The 14,174-nt window shown below is 37.6% G+C and overlaps 1 protein-coding gene across 3 annotated transcripts in view; it reads left to right on the forward strand.

The window, feature by feature from the left end:
* Positions 1-14,174, forward strand: part of LOC126298586 (protein Daple) — a 190,164-nt gene that overhangs the window by 37,153 nt on the left and 138,837 nt on the right. For all 3 annotated transcript variants that reach the window (XM_049989958.1, XM_049989957.1, XM_049989959.1), the window contains exon 5: positions 5,493-5,609. In XM_049989958.1, coding sequence (XP_049845915.1) covers positions 5,493-5,609 — 117 coding nt within the window. The remainder of the gene's footprint in view (positions 1-5,492; positions 5,610-14,174) is intronic.

Consider the following 14,174-nt stretch of genomic DNA (forward strand, 5'->3'; position numbering starts at 1 on the left):
ATTGTATTCCCATTTCTTTTCCAAAATTTGACACAGGGTGAATATTTGGTCTATAGTTGATTTGTTTCTCCGAAAGCCGGCTTGGTAACCCCCCACAATTTCATCTGCATATGGTGTAAGCCTGCTTAGCAGAATATTCGAGAAAATTTTTGAACATACTGGTAATAGCAGTATCCCTCTATAATTACTACAATCCATTTTGTCACCTTTCTTAAAAATTGGGATCAGAATCAACTCCTGCCACTCTTCAGGTATCATTTCTGAGTTCCATACTTTAGTTATCACTTTGTGAACTACTTCCACCAATTTCTGTCCCCCATTTTCAACTAATTCTGCAGTTACGCAATCTGATCCTTGTGCTTTATGGTTTTTAAATTTGTTGAATGCATCTCTTACTTCCTTTAACGTTGACTCAGGTATCTGGGGTTCTGCTGTATGTATTTCGTACGCCTGCTCATTTCCTGCTTCCTGGTGTACATTTAATAGGTTCTCAAAATACGCCCTTCATTTACTTAATATAGCACTGGGGTCTGTCAGTATTCCCCCAGCGTCCCCTCGAAGTGCATTTGTCCTAGCCTTGAAGCCCTTCCTATACCCATTTATGTCTATGTGAAGTTCCCTAATGTTTTTTGTTTTACTGTTTGTTTCCATTTTTGTAATTTGATTGTTCAAATAATCCCTCTTCTTTGCTCGTAGCCTACGACCAACTTCCCTTCTCAAGTTCAAGATCTCCTCTCGTTTTCTGTCTTCCATTCTATCCCAATCAAATCGCGCTTTTCTTCTTTCCTCTACCAATTTCTTGCATTCCTCATCAAACCATGGTTTCCTCCTGTTCTTCTTAATTGTACCTATTGTGACCTTCGCTGCCTCTTTGATATTATTCCTCACAGTGATCCACTGTTTATTTACATCCTCGTCTTGACCTTCGTGAGTCCTGAGAGCATCAAACCTATTTGAAATTTCTATCATGTACCTTCTTCTAAAGCTTTCATCATTTAGCTTGTCAGTGTCGAACCTAACATGTTCTGCACTGTGACACCTTGATGTTGCTGTAGATAGCTGTTGGTGAACTTTGGCAACTACAAGAAAATGATCAGAATCGCAGTCTGCTCCCCTGAAAATCCTAACATTTTCTATACTAGTGTGCCATCTCCGATCTACAAGAACATGATCAATTTGGTTTCGGGTGTGTCCATCCGGAGAGACCCAGGTTGCATTATGAATGTCCTTCCTTTTGAAATATGTGCTCTGAACAATCATGTCTTTTGAAACAGCAAAATTAACCACCCTTGTGCCATTATCATTCGAAATGTTATGCAAACTTCCTTTCCCAATTGTAGGCCGGAATTCTTCCTCTTTCCCTATCTTCGCATTAAAATCACCTATGATTAATTTTGTATCATATGAGGAGAACTCATCCCATAGTTGATCTAGTTCTTCATAAAAGCCGTCTTTAACAACCTCTTTAGTGTCCTCAGTTGGTGGGTGTACATTAATTACTACTAGTCTATTCCACCTGCCAGACAACACTATAACTGATAGTCGGTCACTAATGAACCTTATATCTTTGATTGCGTGAAGCACTTTTCCCTGTACTGCGAAACCTGTTCCGAAACTGTGAGCTTCTGAACCTCCATAGAAAAATGTATAGTTACCCCTCTGTATGCTACCCTCCCCCTGCCATCGAGTTTCTTGAATAGCTGTGATGTCTACATCATATCTATCTAATTCGTCTAATAATGTCTGGAATGTTCCTGGCCTGTTCAAACTTTTAACGTTCCATGTTCCCAACCTGATAATTCCTTTCGGCCTGAATCTCTTCGAAGTAGGTTCCGCCGGAGATTCGAATGGGAACCTAGTTTACCTCTGGAATATTTTACTTCAAAGAGACCCATGCCCATTAATGTTGCTGGTTCTTGATGAATAGATTTGGTAGTAGAAGAAGAAGAAACAGGGATGGTTCATCAAGCCATCGCCTGGTCCCCACCGGCTGTCCGCGACTGCTTATTTTTTGTATTCGCAGCTACCCTTCATATCTGAAGGCCGTATCCCCTATCCGCAACCTGGGGACGTGCTGTGCCATAGTGGTAGGGGCCCACGAGACAAAGATACAAATAAAAATGTGAAAGTATTTGTTGTGCTAAAGAAGAAACAGGGATTAACACATGAATATTTTGCATTCATAAAAAATTGTAATTTCTACCTTTTTTTCTCGATAAAGAAGAGAGATATCACTAGGGGTAAGATAGATACTGCCTATAGGAAAATTAAAGAGACCTTTGCAGAAAAGAGAAAGACCTGTATGAATATCAAGTGCTCAGATGGAAAACCAGTCCTAAGCAAAGAAGGGAAAGCAGGAAGGTGGAAGGAGTATATAGAGGGTCTATACAAGGACGATGTACTTGAGGGAAATATTATGGAAATAGAAGAGGACATAGATGAAGATAAAATGGGAGATATGATACTGCGTGAAGAATTTGACAGAGCACTGAAAGACCTAAATCAAAAAAGCCATCGGGAATATACAACATTCCATTAGAACTATTGGAACTACTGATAGCCATGGTAGAGCCAGACATGACAAAACTCTTTATCATCTTGTGAGCAAGATGTATGAAACAGGTGAAATACCCTCAGACTTCAAGAAGAATATAATAATTCCAATCCCATAGAAGGAAAGTGTTGACAGGTGTGCAAATTACTGAACTATCAGTTTAATAATTCAAAGATGCAAAATACTAACATGAATTCTTTATAGACGAATGGAAAAACTGGTAGAAGCTGACCATGGGGAAGATCAGTTTGGATTCTGTAGAGACGTTGGAACACGTGAGGCAATACTGACCCTACGACTTACCTTAGAAGATAGATTAAGGAAAGGCTTACCTACGTTTCTGGCATTTGTAGACTTAGAGAAAACTTTTGACAATGTTGACCGGAATACTCTCTTTCAAATTATGAAGGTGGCAGGGGTAAACTACAGGGAGTGAAAGGCTATTTACAATTTGTAAAGAAACCAGACTGCAGTTATAAGAGTTGAGGGTCATGAAAGAGAAGCAGTGGTTGAGAAGGGAGTAAGGCAGGTTTGTAGCCTATCTGATGTTATTCAATCTATATATTGAACAAGCAGTAAAGGAAACAAAAGAAAAATTTGGAGTAGGAATTAAAATCCATGGAGAAGAAATAAAAACTTTTAATTCTGTCAGAGACAGCAAAGGACCTGAAAGAGCAGTTGAATGGAACGGACAGTGTCTTGAAAGGAGGATATAAGATGAACATCAACAAAAGCAAAAAGAGAATAATAGAATGTAGTCGAATTAAGTCAGGTGATGCTGAGGGAATTAGATTAGGAAATGGGACACTTATATTAGTAAAGGAGTTTTGCTATTTGGAGAACAAAATAACTGATGATGGTCGAAGTAGAGAAGATATAAAATGCAGACTGGCAATAGCAAGGGAAACATTTCGGAAAAAGAGAAATTTTTTAACATCAAGTATAGATTTAAGTGTTAAGATTTCTGGCATTGTGGAATAGATGCTAAGACCCAGTCTAGGCCTAGTTATGTATATAGTAATATGCCTTTTTCATATTTAAGTGTTAGGAAGTCTTTTCTGAAAGTATTCGTGCAAAGTGTAGCCATGTATGGAAGTGAAACATGGACGATAAATAGTTTAGACAGGGAGAGAATAGAAGCTTTCAAAATGTGGTGCTACAGAAGAATGCTGAAGATTAGGTGGGTAGATCATGTAACTAATGAGTAGGTACCAAATAGAATTTGGGAGAAGAGGACTTTGTGGCACAACCTGACTAAAAGAAGGGATCAGTTGGTAGGACACGTTCTGAGGCATCAAGGGATTCCCAATTTAGTATTGGAGGGAAGTGTGGAGGGTAAAAATCGTAGAGGGAGACCAAGATATGAATACACCAAGCAGATTCAGAATGATGATGCTTGCAGTAGTTACTCTGAGATGAAGAGGCTTGCACAGGGTAGTGAAGCATGGAGAGCTGCATCAAGACCACAACTTCAACAACAACAACAACAACAAAGGAGATTAGTGATGAACTTCAATTATTCCTTCATCAATCCATATATAGATGAATGACAAATATTATATTTTTGAAAATTTTTTAATCAGTGGTATGAAGTACAACTAAAAAATACATATCCTGTATTATTCTGTGAATGACATTTGTTGAGTTTTGTTGAAATGGTTCTCAATTAGTGTAAGAGGATGAGCAATGATTTTGTCCCTTCAAAGTAGCTACATACGTAGTAATATACATAATATCTTGATTTGAAAAAAGAACCAATCTACAAATAATTTCTGTAATTAAAAATTTGAGTAGAATACAACTAGCTCTAATTGATTGTTAGTATGCTTTACAGAAATAGGCTGCAATGGCTGGTACTGCCTATTAGTGTTCAGGGTGGTTTAGTGAAACCAATGTAGACAGAAATCTATTTACTTTATGGGTACCCAACTTATAGAAATGATGTTTAGACTGTGAACTGCAGGATTTGCACTGTTAGTAGTGCTAGCATCACGACTGCTATTAGACCCCAGTACTGGTACTGTGATGCGGAGTTGAAACAAAATCATCAGTGTGCATTATCACTGCAGTCGACATGTCTTGACAAGATGAGCGGGGCTTTACTCGTAAAGCTTTTTTATCAAAACAGCAACAATAGTGTTACTGCTATTCGTGAATATTGATGTATTAAAGGATTATGGAGAAGTCGTCTTTCCACACCAGGGTTGAAGAACGTGATCCAGAAGTTCCAATTAACTGATAATTTGAGAATTTCTCCTGGGAGAGGCCGATGGCCAATTGCATTACAGCTTGTTGAAGAAGTTACTGTTGCTGTGGCTGAGAGTGCTGGGCACAATGTGCCATCTTCAGGCAATGCATGAGCAGTGTCATGACAGCTGAACATTCTGTGGTCCACTGTTTGTATAGTGCTTTGAACAATTGCGAAATGGTATCTATAGTACAGCTCCAGGCTGTCACGGATGCAGATGATCATTACACTGAGCAACATTTGTAACCTTGAGCCGAAACATGGTAGTCAGTTGACACATGTTACTCTCTCATGTGGAAATTAAAATGTTTCTTTCAGTGGTTTCTTCATTATGTCTCTTCCGAATGTCCTTACAAATGTTTCCACAAAGTTTTATTGTCCTACGCTCACTTGTTTTTTGTGAGGGCCCTCTTAAGTAGCATAAGTTTAATTATAACCACCTATATAACTTCACCCCGTTTGACATCCCTGGTGGCTCTTTTTGCTGATGGGAAGCCTCATCCTCTCACTCGTCTCCTTGTAGTTGCCCCTCTTCACTTTATCCCATCCACCCTCATATTAGAACTTCAGACATTTAAGTTTTAGGAAGTAAACAGTAGAAATAACATTATTATTCATATTGTTTTGTTGTTGATAATATTTAATAGAATTAATATTTATTACTTCTACATTAAAATTTTTTGTCTCTAGGTTACAGAAAATCCACAAATTGTTTTAATACAAGATGCTACAAGTGAAGTTTTTCCTACTGATCTAATGCTAGTCCATTTAAAAAGGCTAGCAAAGGAACGTGATGAGTACTTGCAGGTGAGCAATGGAAGTTGGGGTTTTTGTGATGTTTAGTAGTGCAGTGCTGATCAGGTAAACAAAAGTGTATTAAATCCTGGATGATAGTCAGTAATTCCATGGAATATTTTTCTGAATGCATTAAAAATGTTGTCTACTGCAGAAAAATGTGGGATGGGTTGGATGTAAATAACCACAGCAGTGGGGGACCTTGGACCCATATAGCTTCTTATAAGAGTTGTTTCACACTGTGATCCCTGTAAACAGTTATTTAACTTCATTTCTATGGATAATATTGTTTTAATTTAATGCAAACGTTAGAAAATAGGATGTGCTCAGATTGGAGAAAATTATGCTGAAGTTAAGAGTTCTCACCATTTTTGTAGTGGTAGGTGCTTACAGAATTTATTATTTTTCAAAATGCTTAGGAGAGCCAGTTTTCAGCTAGCAACTAGCTGAAATCTGGATCTGCTCTAATAAAGCTAGAATGGAAACGACTACTGTTTGCTGCACTTTATCATTTTAACAGTTATATCATTGCTGCGGAGTGTATTTCACTTTCCCAATGGAAGGTAATTTGATGTTATTTTGTTTTGTTGTGGGCCAGATTAAGTACGTGCATTCTCTTTCTTGTCCATATTTTTGTTCTCCGTTTTCTTTCTTACTTACTTACTTACTTACTTACTTTCTGTAAAATTCATATTTCTTTCATCACAATGTATTTTTTTATGTATTGTTTCTGTTGATAACATTACTACTGCTATTATCGTCAGAAGAGTGACATATTTAATAAAGCATATACTAAGGTTACTGTAGTCAACAGTTTATTTTGTTGTTGATCTGGTATTAGGTTAACTCTTACCACCACTACCACCACCATCTTTTGGCTATTGGTGATTGAGTACTGGACTGGTACTGAACTAATGCTCACTATTGACAGCTGGAAGTGATGGTTTTTAGCCTATTATTGGCTTGGCAATATAAAATTGTTATACACAGCAGCCTTAGTTCAAAATTTATTAAAAATAATATCCTTCAAACATATAAGAACTACAGAGCACAGAACATGTAAGAGATTTTTATTACTTATTTTTTTCAGTGTCAGGCGTATGTGTGATTGAAGTAATTTTTGGTTGAAGATAGCAACCAAGAGATTTTGATTTGGAAATTTGACATCAGGTGTCAACTTTTATAGACATTTATAAGACTTTTCCCATTTTTCACTTCTGTTGAGAATTATCATTACTTATTCGAACTCAGCATTGCTACAAAGTGCTAGGACAAGTCCATAAAAAGAATAAGCTGAAAATGTACTGTCAACTCAGAATACACAAGAAATATTGGTACACAAAACATGCCAGAACACTGTTGCAGAAGCAATGAAAAAAGCATGCCAAATTGAGAACGCAAAATCCCCAAGACCGGATAAGTTTCACGGAAGCTTGAAATTTAGTGTGGACGTCAATACGAGATGCTTTTAATAGTTTCCACAATGAAACATTGTCTCAAAATATGATAGAAAACCCAAAGAGAATCTGGTCATATGTAAAGTACACCAATGGCAAAAAACAGTCAATACCGTCACTGCGCGATAGTGATGGAAATGTTACCGATGATGGTGCCACTAAAGCGGAGTTACTAAATACAGTTTTCTGTAATTCCTTCACGAAAGAAGATGAAGTAAATATTCTAGAATTCGAAACCAGAACAGCTGTTAGCATGAGTGACATAAAAGTAGATAGGTGTTGCGAAACAATTCAAATCACTTAAGAAAATCAAGTATTCCGGTCCAGATGGTATACCAAACAGATTCCTTTCAGAGTATACAGACACAATAGCACCTTTATTAGCAATCATATACAACTGCTCACTTGACGAAAGGTCTGTTGCTAAAGACTGGAAAGTAGCACAGGTCACACCAATATTCAAGAAAGGAAATAGGAGTAACCCATTGCGTTACAGACCCATATTACTGACCTCAATTTGCAGTAGGATTTTGGAGCATGTACTGTACTCGAGCATTATGAATCGCCTTGAAGAAAATGACTTATTGATACATAACGAACACAGATTCAGAAAATTCCCATGAAGTAATGAGTGCTATTGTCAAGGGGTCTCAGATCGATTCTGTATTCCTAGTTTTCCAGAAGGCTTTTAATACTGTTCCTCACAAGCGACTATTAATCAAATTGCGTGCATGTGGATTATCGTCTCAGTTGTGAAACTGGATTCGTGATTTCCTCTCAGAGAGATTATAGTTTGTAGTGATAGATGGTAAACCATTGAGTAGAACAGAACTGATATCTGGTGTTCTGCAAAGGTAGTGTCATAGGCCGTCTGCTGTTCCTGATTTATGTAAATGATCTAGGTGATAATCTGAGCAGCCCCCATAGATTGTTTGCAGATGACACTGTAATGTACCGTCTAGTAAAATCATCAGACGATGAATTCCAATTACAAAATGATCTAGAGAGAATTTATGTATGGTGCGAAAAGTGGCAGTCGGCACCAAACAATGAAAAGTGCGATGTCATCCACATGGGTACTAAAAGAAATCCAATAAATTTTGGGTATACTATAAATCACACAAATCTAAGGGCTGTCAATTCGACTAAATACCTAGGAATTACAGTTATGAGGAACTTAAATTGGAAAGACCACATAGATAATATTGTGGAGAAGGCCAAACAAAGACTGCACTTTGTTGGCAGAACACTTAGGAAATACGACAAGCCCACTAAAGAGACAGCCTACATTACACTTGTCCGTCTTCTGCTGGAATACTGCTGCACAGTGTGGGATCCTTACCAGATAGGATTGACAGAGGACATCGAAAAAGTGCAAAGAAGGGCAGCTCATTTCGTGTTATCGCGCAGTCAGGCAATAGGGGTGAGAGTGTCACTGATATGATATGCGAGTTGGGGTGGCAGTCACTGAAACAGAGGTGGTTTTCTTTGCGGTGAGATCTCTCTATGAAATTTCAGTCACCAACTTTCTCTTCTGAATGCGAAAATATTTTGTTGACACCCACTTACATAGGGAGAAATGATCATCATAATAAAGTAACAGATATCAGAGCTTGAACAAAAGATTAAGGTGTTCCTTTTTCCCATGCGCCATTCGAGAGTGGAATGGTAGAGAAGTAGAATGAAAATGCTTCAATGAATCCTCTGCCAGGCACTTAAGTTAATTGCAGAATAACCATGTAGATGTAGATTACTTTACAAATGAGTTAATGTATTAAATATTTGACATTAAGCATGTAAGTGAGCAGAAGTTTAGAAAATGTTTGTAATTATGTGTAAAGTTTGTTGGGAGTCACCAGGTGCTCTCATTATGAAACACTGGACGAATATAGTTTGTATAATTTGCGCTCCATTTTAAGCAAAAAGCAAGTTTTTCATGCATTTCAATGTTTATGACAACATATCACCTGAACTGTGTGTTGTACAATAGTATAATTGTGCACGTGAATTAGGTGGTATATGTGGGTACTGTCTGTGAACTGTGTTGCGAATAGAATTGTTAGTAAAGAATTCGTAAATTAAAACATCATGCCTGATGCTGATGTTTTACTGCATGAACAGTGAAAATGTAGTAAGCAGTAAGCTGTTTTCCTTTCATCATCATGCTTGTTGTGTCAGTGAGAAAAAGTTTAATAAGTGTTTTAAATTATGCATTAAGTGTGTCAGAAGTTGCAAAGTGCTCTTATTCTCAAATACCAGGTGAATAAAGTCCGGGTATTTGCGCGCCATCAGTTAATGCTGCTTGAAGACAAATGCACAGTTTCTTGCTGTTGTACTTGTCTTATTCTGTTAATCTTATAGGGTAAAATTATTCCTCTTAATGAGAAGATTATGACAACATTTAAAATTTTTAAATTTGGTCAATAATTACACAAAATATTAAAAACCAAATTTTTGTTACCCCTGGCATTCGTTAAGCAGGCAGCCTGTAACTGGTGGTGGGTTCTGGGATAGTTACTTAACAATATAGAGTTTGGGACATCTGTGGCCTTTCAGAAAGATTTCTCATAGCCCAGAAGATTAGTTTGTGGTGTCAGTTCTTTAAATTCAGCAGGGTGTCGGTCAAGCATCTAGGAATTCAAACTCTGTCATCCCTGTACAGATACTCCATTACGGACTTTGTGGTTAATAATATGGACTTGTTCAAAATGAACTGCGACATCCACTCAGTGGACACTAGGTAGAAAAACAGGTTGTTGTTAGATAATATGTATTTAAGCATTGTACAGAAAGGAGGCTCTATTTTGCTGGTTTAATTTTCGTTAGACCTCCAGTGGGTCTGAAAAATGTAGTGTGATAAACTACAGATTTTCAAATCTTAAGTTGAAACTCTAACTTGTGGCAGACTCATCTTACTTTTTATAGTAAATAGTTATGACAATAGGTTAGAGCCCTGCACTGCAACCTATTGTTTGTGTATGTTGTTGTTGTGATCTTCAGTCCAAAGACTAGTTTGATGCAGCTCTCCTTGTTATTCTATCCTGTGCATCTCTAACCTCTTTGTCTCCAAATAAAACTTGTCTTCTACTTAAAGTGCCTCATTTCCTAATCAAATTCCCTCAGTATTACCTGATCTAATTTGACAACATTCCATTATCCATGTGTTACTTTTGCAAGACACTGTCCATTTCGTTCAACTGCTGTTCCAAGTCCTTTGCTGCCTCGGAGAGGATTGCAATGTCATTAGCAAACCTTAGTTTTTAATTCTTCTCCATGAACTTTGATTCCTACTCAAAATTTTTCTTTGGTTTCCTTTGCTGCTTGCTCAATGTACAGATTGAATAACATTGGGGATAGGCTGCAGCCCTGTATAATTCCCTTCTCAACCACTGCTTCCTCTTCATGCCCCTCGACTCTTATAACTGCCATCTGGTTTCTGTACAAGTTGTAAATAGTCTTTCACTCCCTGTATTTTACCCTTGCTATCTTCAGAACTTCCAGTCAACATTGTCAAAAGCTTTCTGTAAGTCTACAAATACTATAAACATAAGTTTGCCTTTCCTTAACCTATTTCCTGAGGTAAGTTGTAGGGTCAGTATTACCTTGCATGTTCCTACATTTCTCTGAAATACAAACTGATCTTCCCCAAGATCAGCTCCTACCATTTTTTCCATTCTTTGGGTTAATATTTTGCAACCATGTGTAATGAAAACTGATAATTTTCAGACCTGTCACACCTGTTTTTATTATTATTATTATTATTATTATTATTATTATTATTATTTTAATTGCAGTTGTTACAGTTTTCCTGAAGTCTGTTGACATTTCACGTGTCTCATACATCTTGCACATCAGATGGAATAATTTTGTTGTGGTTAGCTCTTCCAAGGCTATGAGTAGTTCTGATGGAACGTCAGCTACCCCAGGTGTCTTGTATTGACTTATGTGCTTTGTCAAATTCTTCTTGCAGTATTGTATCTCCCATCTCATCCTCATCAGTGTCCTCTTCCTTTCTATAATATTGCTTTCAAGTTCATCTTCCTTGTATAGATCTTCCACCTTTCATCTTTCCTTTCTTTGGTTGGGACTGGTTTCCCATCTGAGCTCTTTATATTCAGACAGCTGCTTCTCTTTTCTCCAAAGGCGTTTTTAATATTTGTGTAGGTGGTTATGTATCTTTTCTCTAGTGAAATTTGCTTCTAAATCCGTACATTTGTCCTCTAGCCGTTCCTGCTTAGCCATGTTGCACTTACTGTCAAGCTCATTTTTAGATGTTTATATTCCCTTTCACCTACTTCTTTTGCTGCATTTTTAAATTTTCTCCTTTCATCAATTAAATTCAGTATCTCCTGTGTTATCCAAGGATATCTACTATGACTGGTCTCTCTGTCTATTTGATCTCTGCTGCTTTAACTATTCCATCTTTGAAAGCTACCAGTTCATCTTCCACTGTCTTTCTTTCTTCTGTTCTAGTCAACTTTTGCCTAATGCTCTCTCTGAAACTTACAACAACCTCTGGTTCTTTCAACTTATCCAGGTCCCATTCCTTAATTTCCTACCTTTTTGCAATTTCTTCAGCTTTTATGTACAGTTCATAACCAATACATTGTGGTCAAAGTCCACATCTGCCCCTGAAAATGTCTTACAATTTAAAATCTGGTTCCAAAATCTCTGTCCTATCATTATAAAATGAAGAACCAAAGAAACTTATACAACTGCCTAATATTTTTAGGACCCCTGGGAGCATGCAGAAGTGCTGAAACACGATGTGACATGGATTTGACTAATGTCTGAAGTAGTACTGGAGGGAATTGACACCATGAATCCTGCAGGGCTGTCCATAAGAGTACAAGGGGGTGGAGATTCCCTCTGAACAGCATGTTGCACGGCACCTCAGACATGCTCAATAATGCGATGTCTGGGGTGTTTGGTGGCCAGCAGAAGTGTTTAAACTCAGAAGAGTGTTGCTGGAGCCACTCTAGCAGTTCTGGTCATGTGGTGTGTCACATTGTCCTGCTGGTGTTTGCCAAGTCTGTTGGAATGGACATGAATGGATGCAGGTGATCAGACAGGATCCCTACTTATGTGTCACCTTCCAGAATCATATCTAGATGTATCAGGGGTCTCATATCACTCCAACTGCACATGCTCCACACCATTACAGAACCTCCACGAGCTTGGACAGTCCCCTGCTGACATGCAGGTCCATGGGGTCATGAGGTTGTCTCCATACCTGTACATGTCCATCGACTCGATACAATTTCAAACAAGACTTGTCTGACCAGGCAACTTGTTTCCAGTCTTCAACAGTCCAATGTCAGTGTTGGTGGGCCTAGATGAGGCATAAAGCTTTGTGCTCTTCAGTCATCAAGGGTACACAATTGGGCCTTTCGTGCCGAAAGCCCATATTGATGATGTTTTGTTGAATGGTTCGCATGCTGACACTTGTTGATGGCCCAGCATTGAAATCTGCAGCAATTTGCGTAAAGATTGCACTCTTGTCAAATTGAACAATTCTTGTCAGTCATCATTGGTCCAGTTAATGCAGGATCATGTTCTGGCTGCAGCAGTGTTGGAGATTTGATGTTTTACCAGATGCCTGATATTCGCGGTACACTCGTGAGATGGTCGTACTGGAAAATCCCCATTTCATTGCTACCTCAGAGATGCTGTGTCCCATTGCTCATGTGCTGACTATAACACTACGTTCAAACTCACTTAAGTCTTGATATCCTGCCATTGTAGCAGCAGTAACCAGTTTAACAACTGTGCCAGACAGTTGTTGTCTTATATAGGTGTTACCGACTGCAGCTCCGCATTTACATATATCTGTGTTTGAATACGCATGCCTGTACCAGTTTCTTTAGCACTTCAGTGTATAATCAGTCTGAAACAACATGGGGTCTCCAAGCTTTTTCCACATATATACAAAATTCTTTCATGATGCTTAAACCAAGTTTTAGCAATGATTAAATTATGTTCTGTGCGACTTCCTCTTTCATTCCTTTACCCAGTCCGTATTCACGTACTATTTTTCTTCCTCTTCCGTGTCTTACTATTGAATACCAGTCCCCCACTACAATTAAATTTTACTCTACCTAAACTATCTGATTTTTTTTTCTCATCATACATTTCTTCAATCTCTTCATCTGCGTTGATAGTTGGCAAAGAAACATGTACTACTGTCTTTGATGTTGGCTTTGTGTCTTAGCTTGGCTACAGTAATGCATTCACTATGCTGTTCAGGGTAGCTTATCCACATTTCTGTTTTTTTTTATTTATTATTAAACCTACTCCTACATTACCCCTATATGATTTTGTATTTATAACCCTGTATTCTCCTGTCCAGTAGTCCTGTTCTTACTGCCACTAAATTTCACTAATTCTCACTTCAACCTACCTATTCCCCTTCATAAATTTTCTAACCTACTTGTCCGATTAGGGGATCTAACAAACCACTCTCTGATCCATAGAATGCCAGTTTTTTTTCTCCTGATGTATGTCCTCTGTTTGTATATGTACTATTGTAAATATTCTGTTTTTTATTTATTTTATTATTGGCCTTTTTCCATAATCAAGTAATTTCGCTGGATCCATTGAATGTTGATGGTAAAAACCCTGGAACTGTAAAAGCAATAGGTTCTTTTATGGAATAACTTTTCTGCTACCTGTTGTGATTTTGTTTTTATTTATATTTTGCACAACTCATTTCAGGAAAAGATTGTCATTTCCAAGGGTGGTTTTCTTTGTTCTGTGCCATTTATGCATGATGTTTTGTCTGAAGTGCTGCATTGTTGTGTTGTCTTTACTGTAATATAAAAAAAATTAATTAATGATTGATCTTTATATAGAGTTAGTGATAAAATTTGGAAAGAATTTCTACTTACAGTTTTCTCATGGTCCACTTTTGCAGAAACTCACTCATATCAAACATTACACACAATTTTTTGTCCACAGTACACAATTAAAACAGCAAAAGTACACAAACAGACTACCACAGAAATGTTTTTACACATTGTCAACAGAGATAACACTATAAGGCACTCACAGACAATACATACTTTTCAACACAGGGTATTTATCTTAATAATTGGATCATTATTAGCTTACATATGTATAA

This window comes from Schistocerca gregaria, chromosome X, assembly GCF_023897955.1.
Source record: "Schistocerca gregaria isolate iqSchGreg1 chromosome X, iqSchGreg1.2, whole genome shotgun sequence".
Lineage (NCBI taxonomy): Eukaryota > Metazoa > Arthropoda > Insecta > Orthoptera > Acrididae > Schistocerca > Schistocerca gregaria.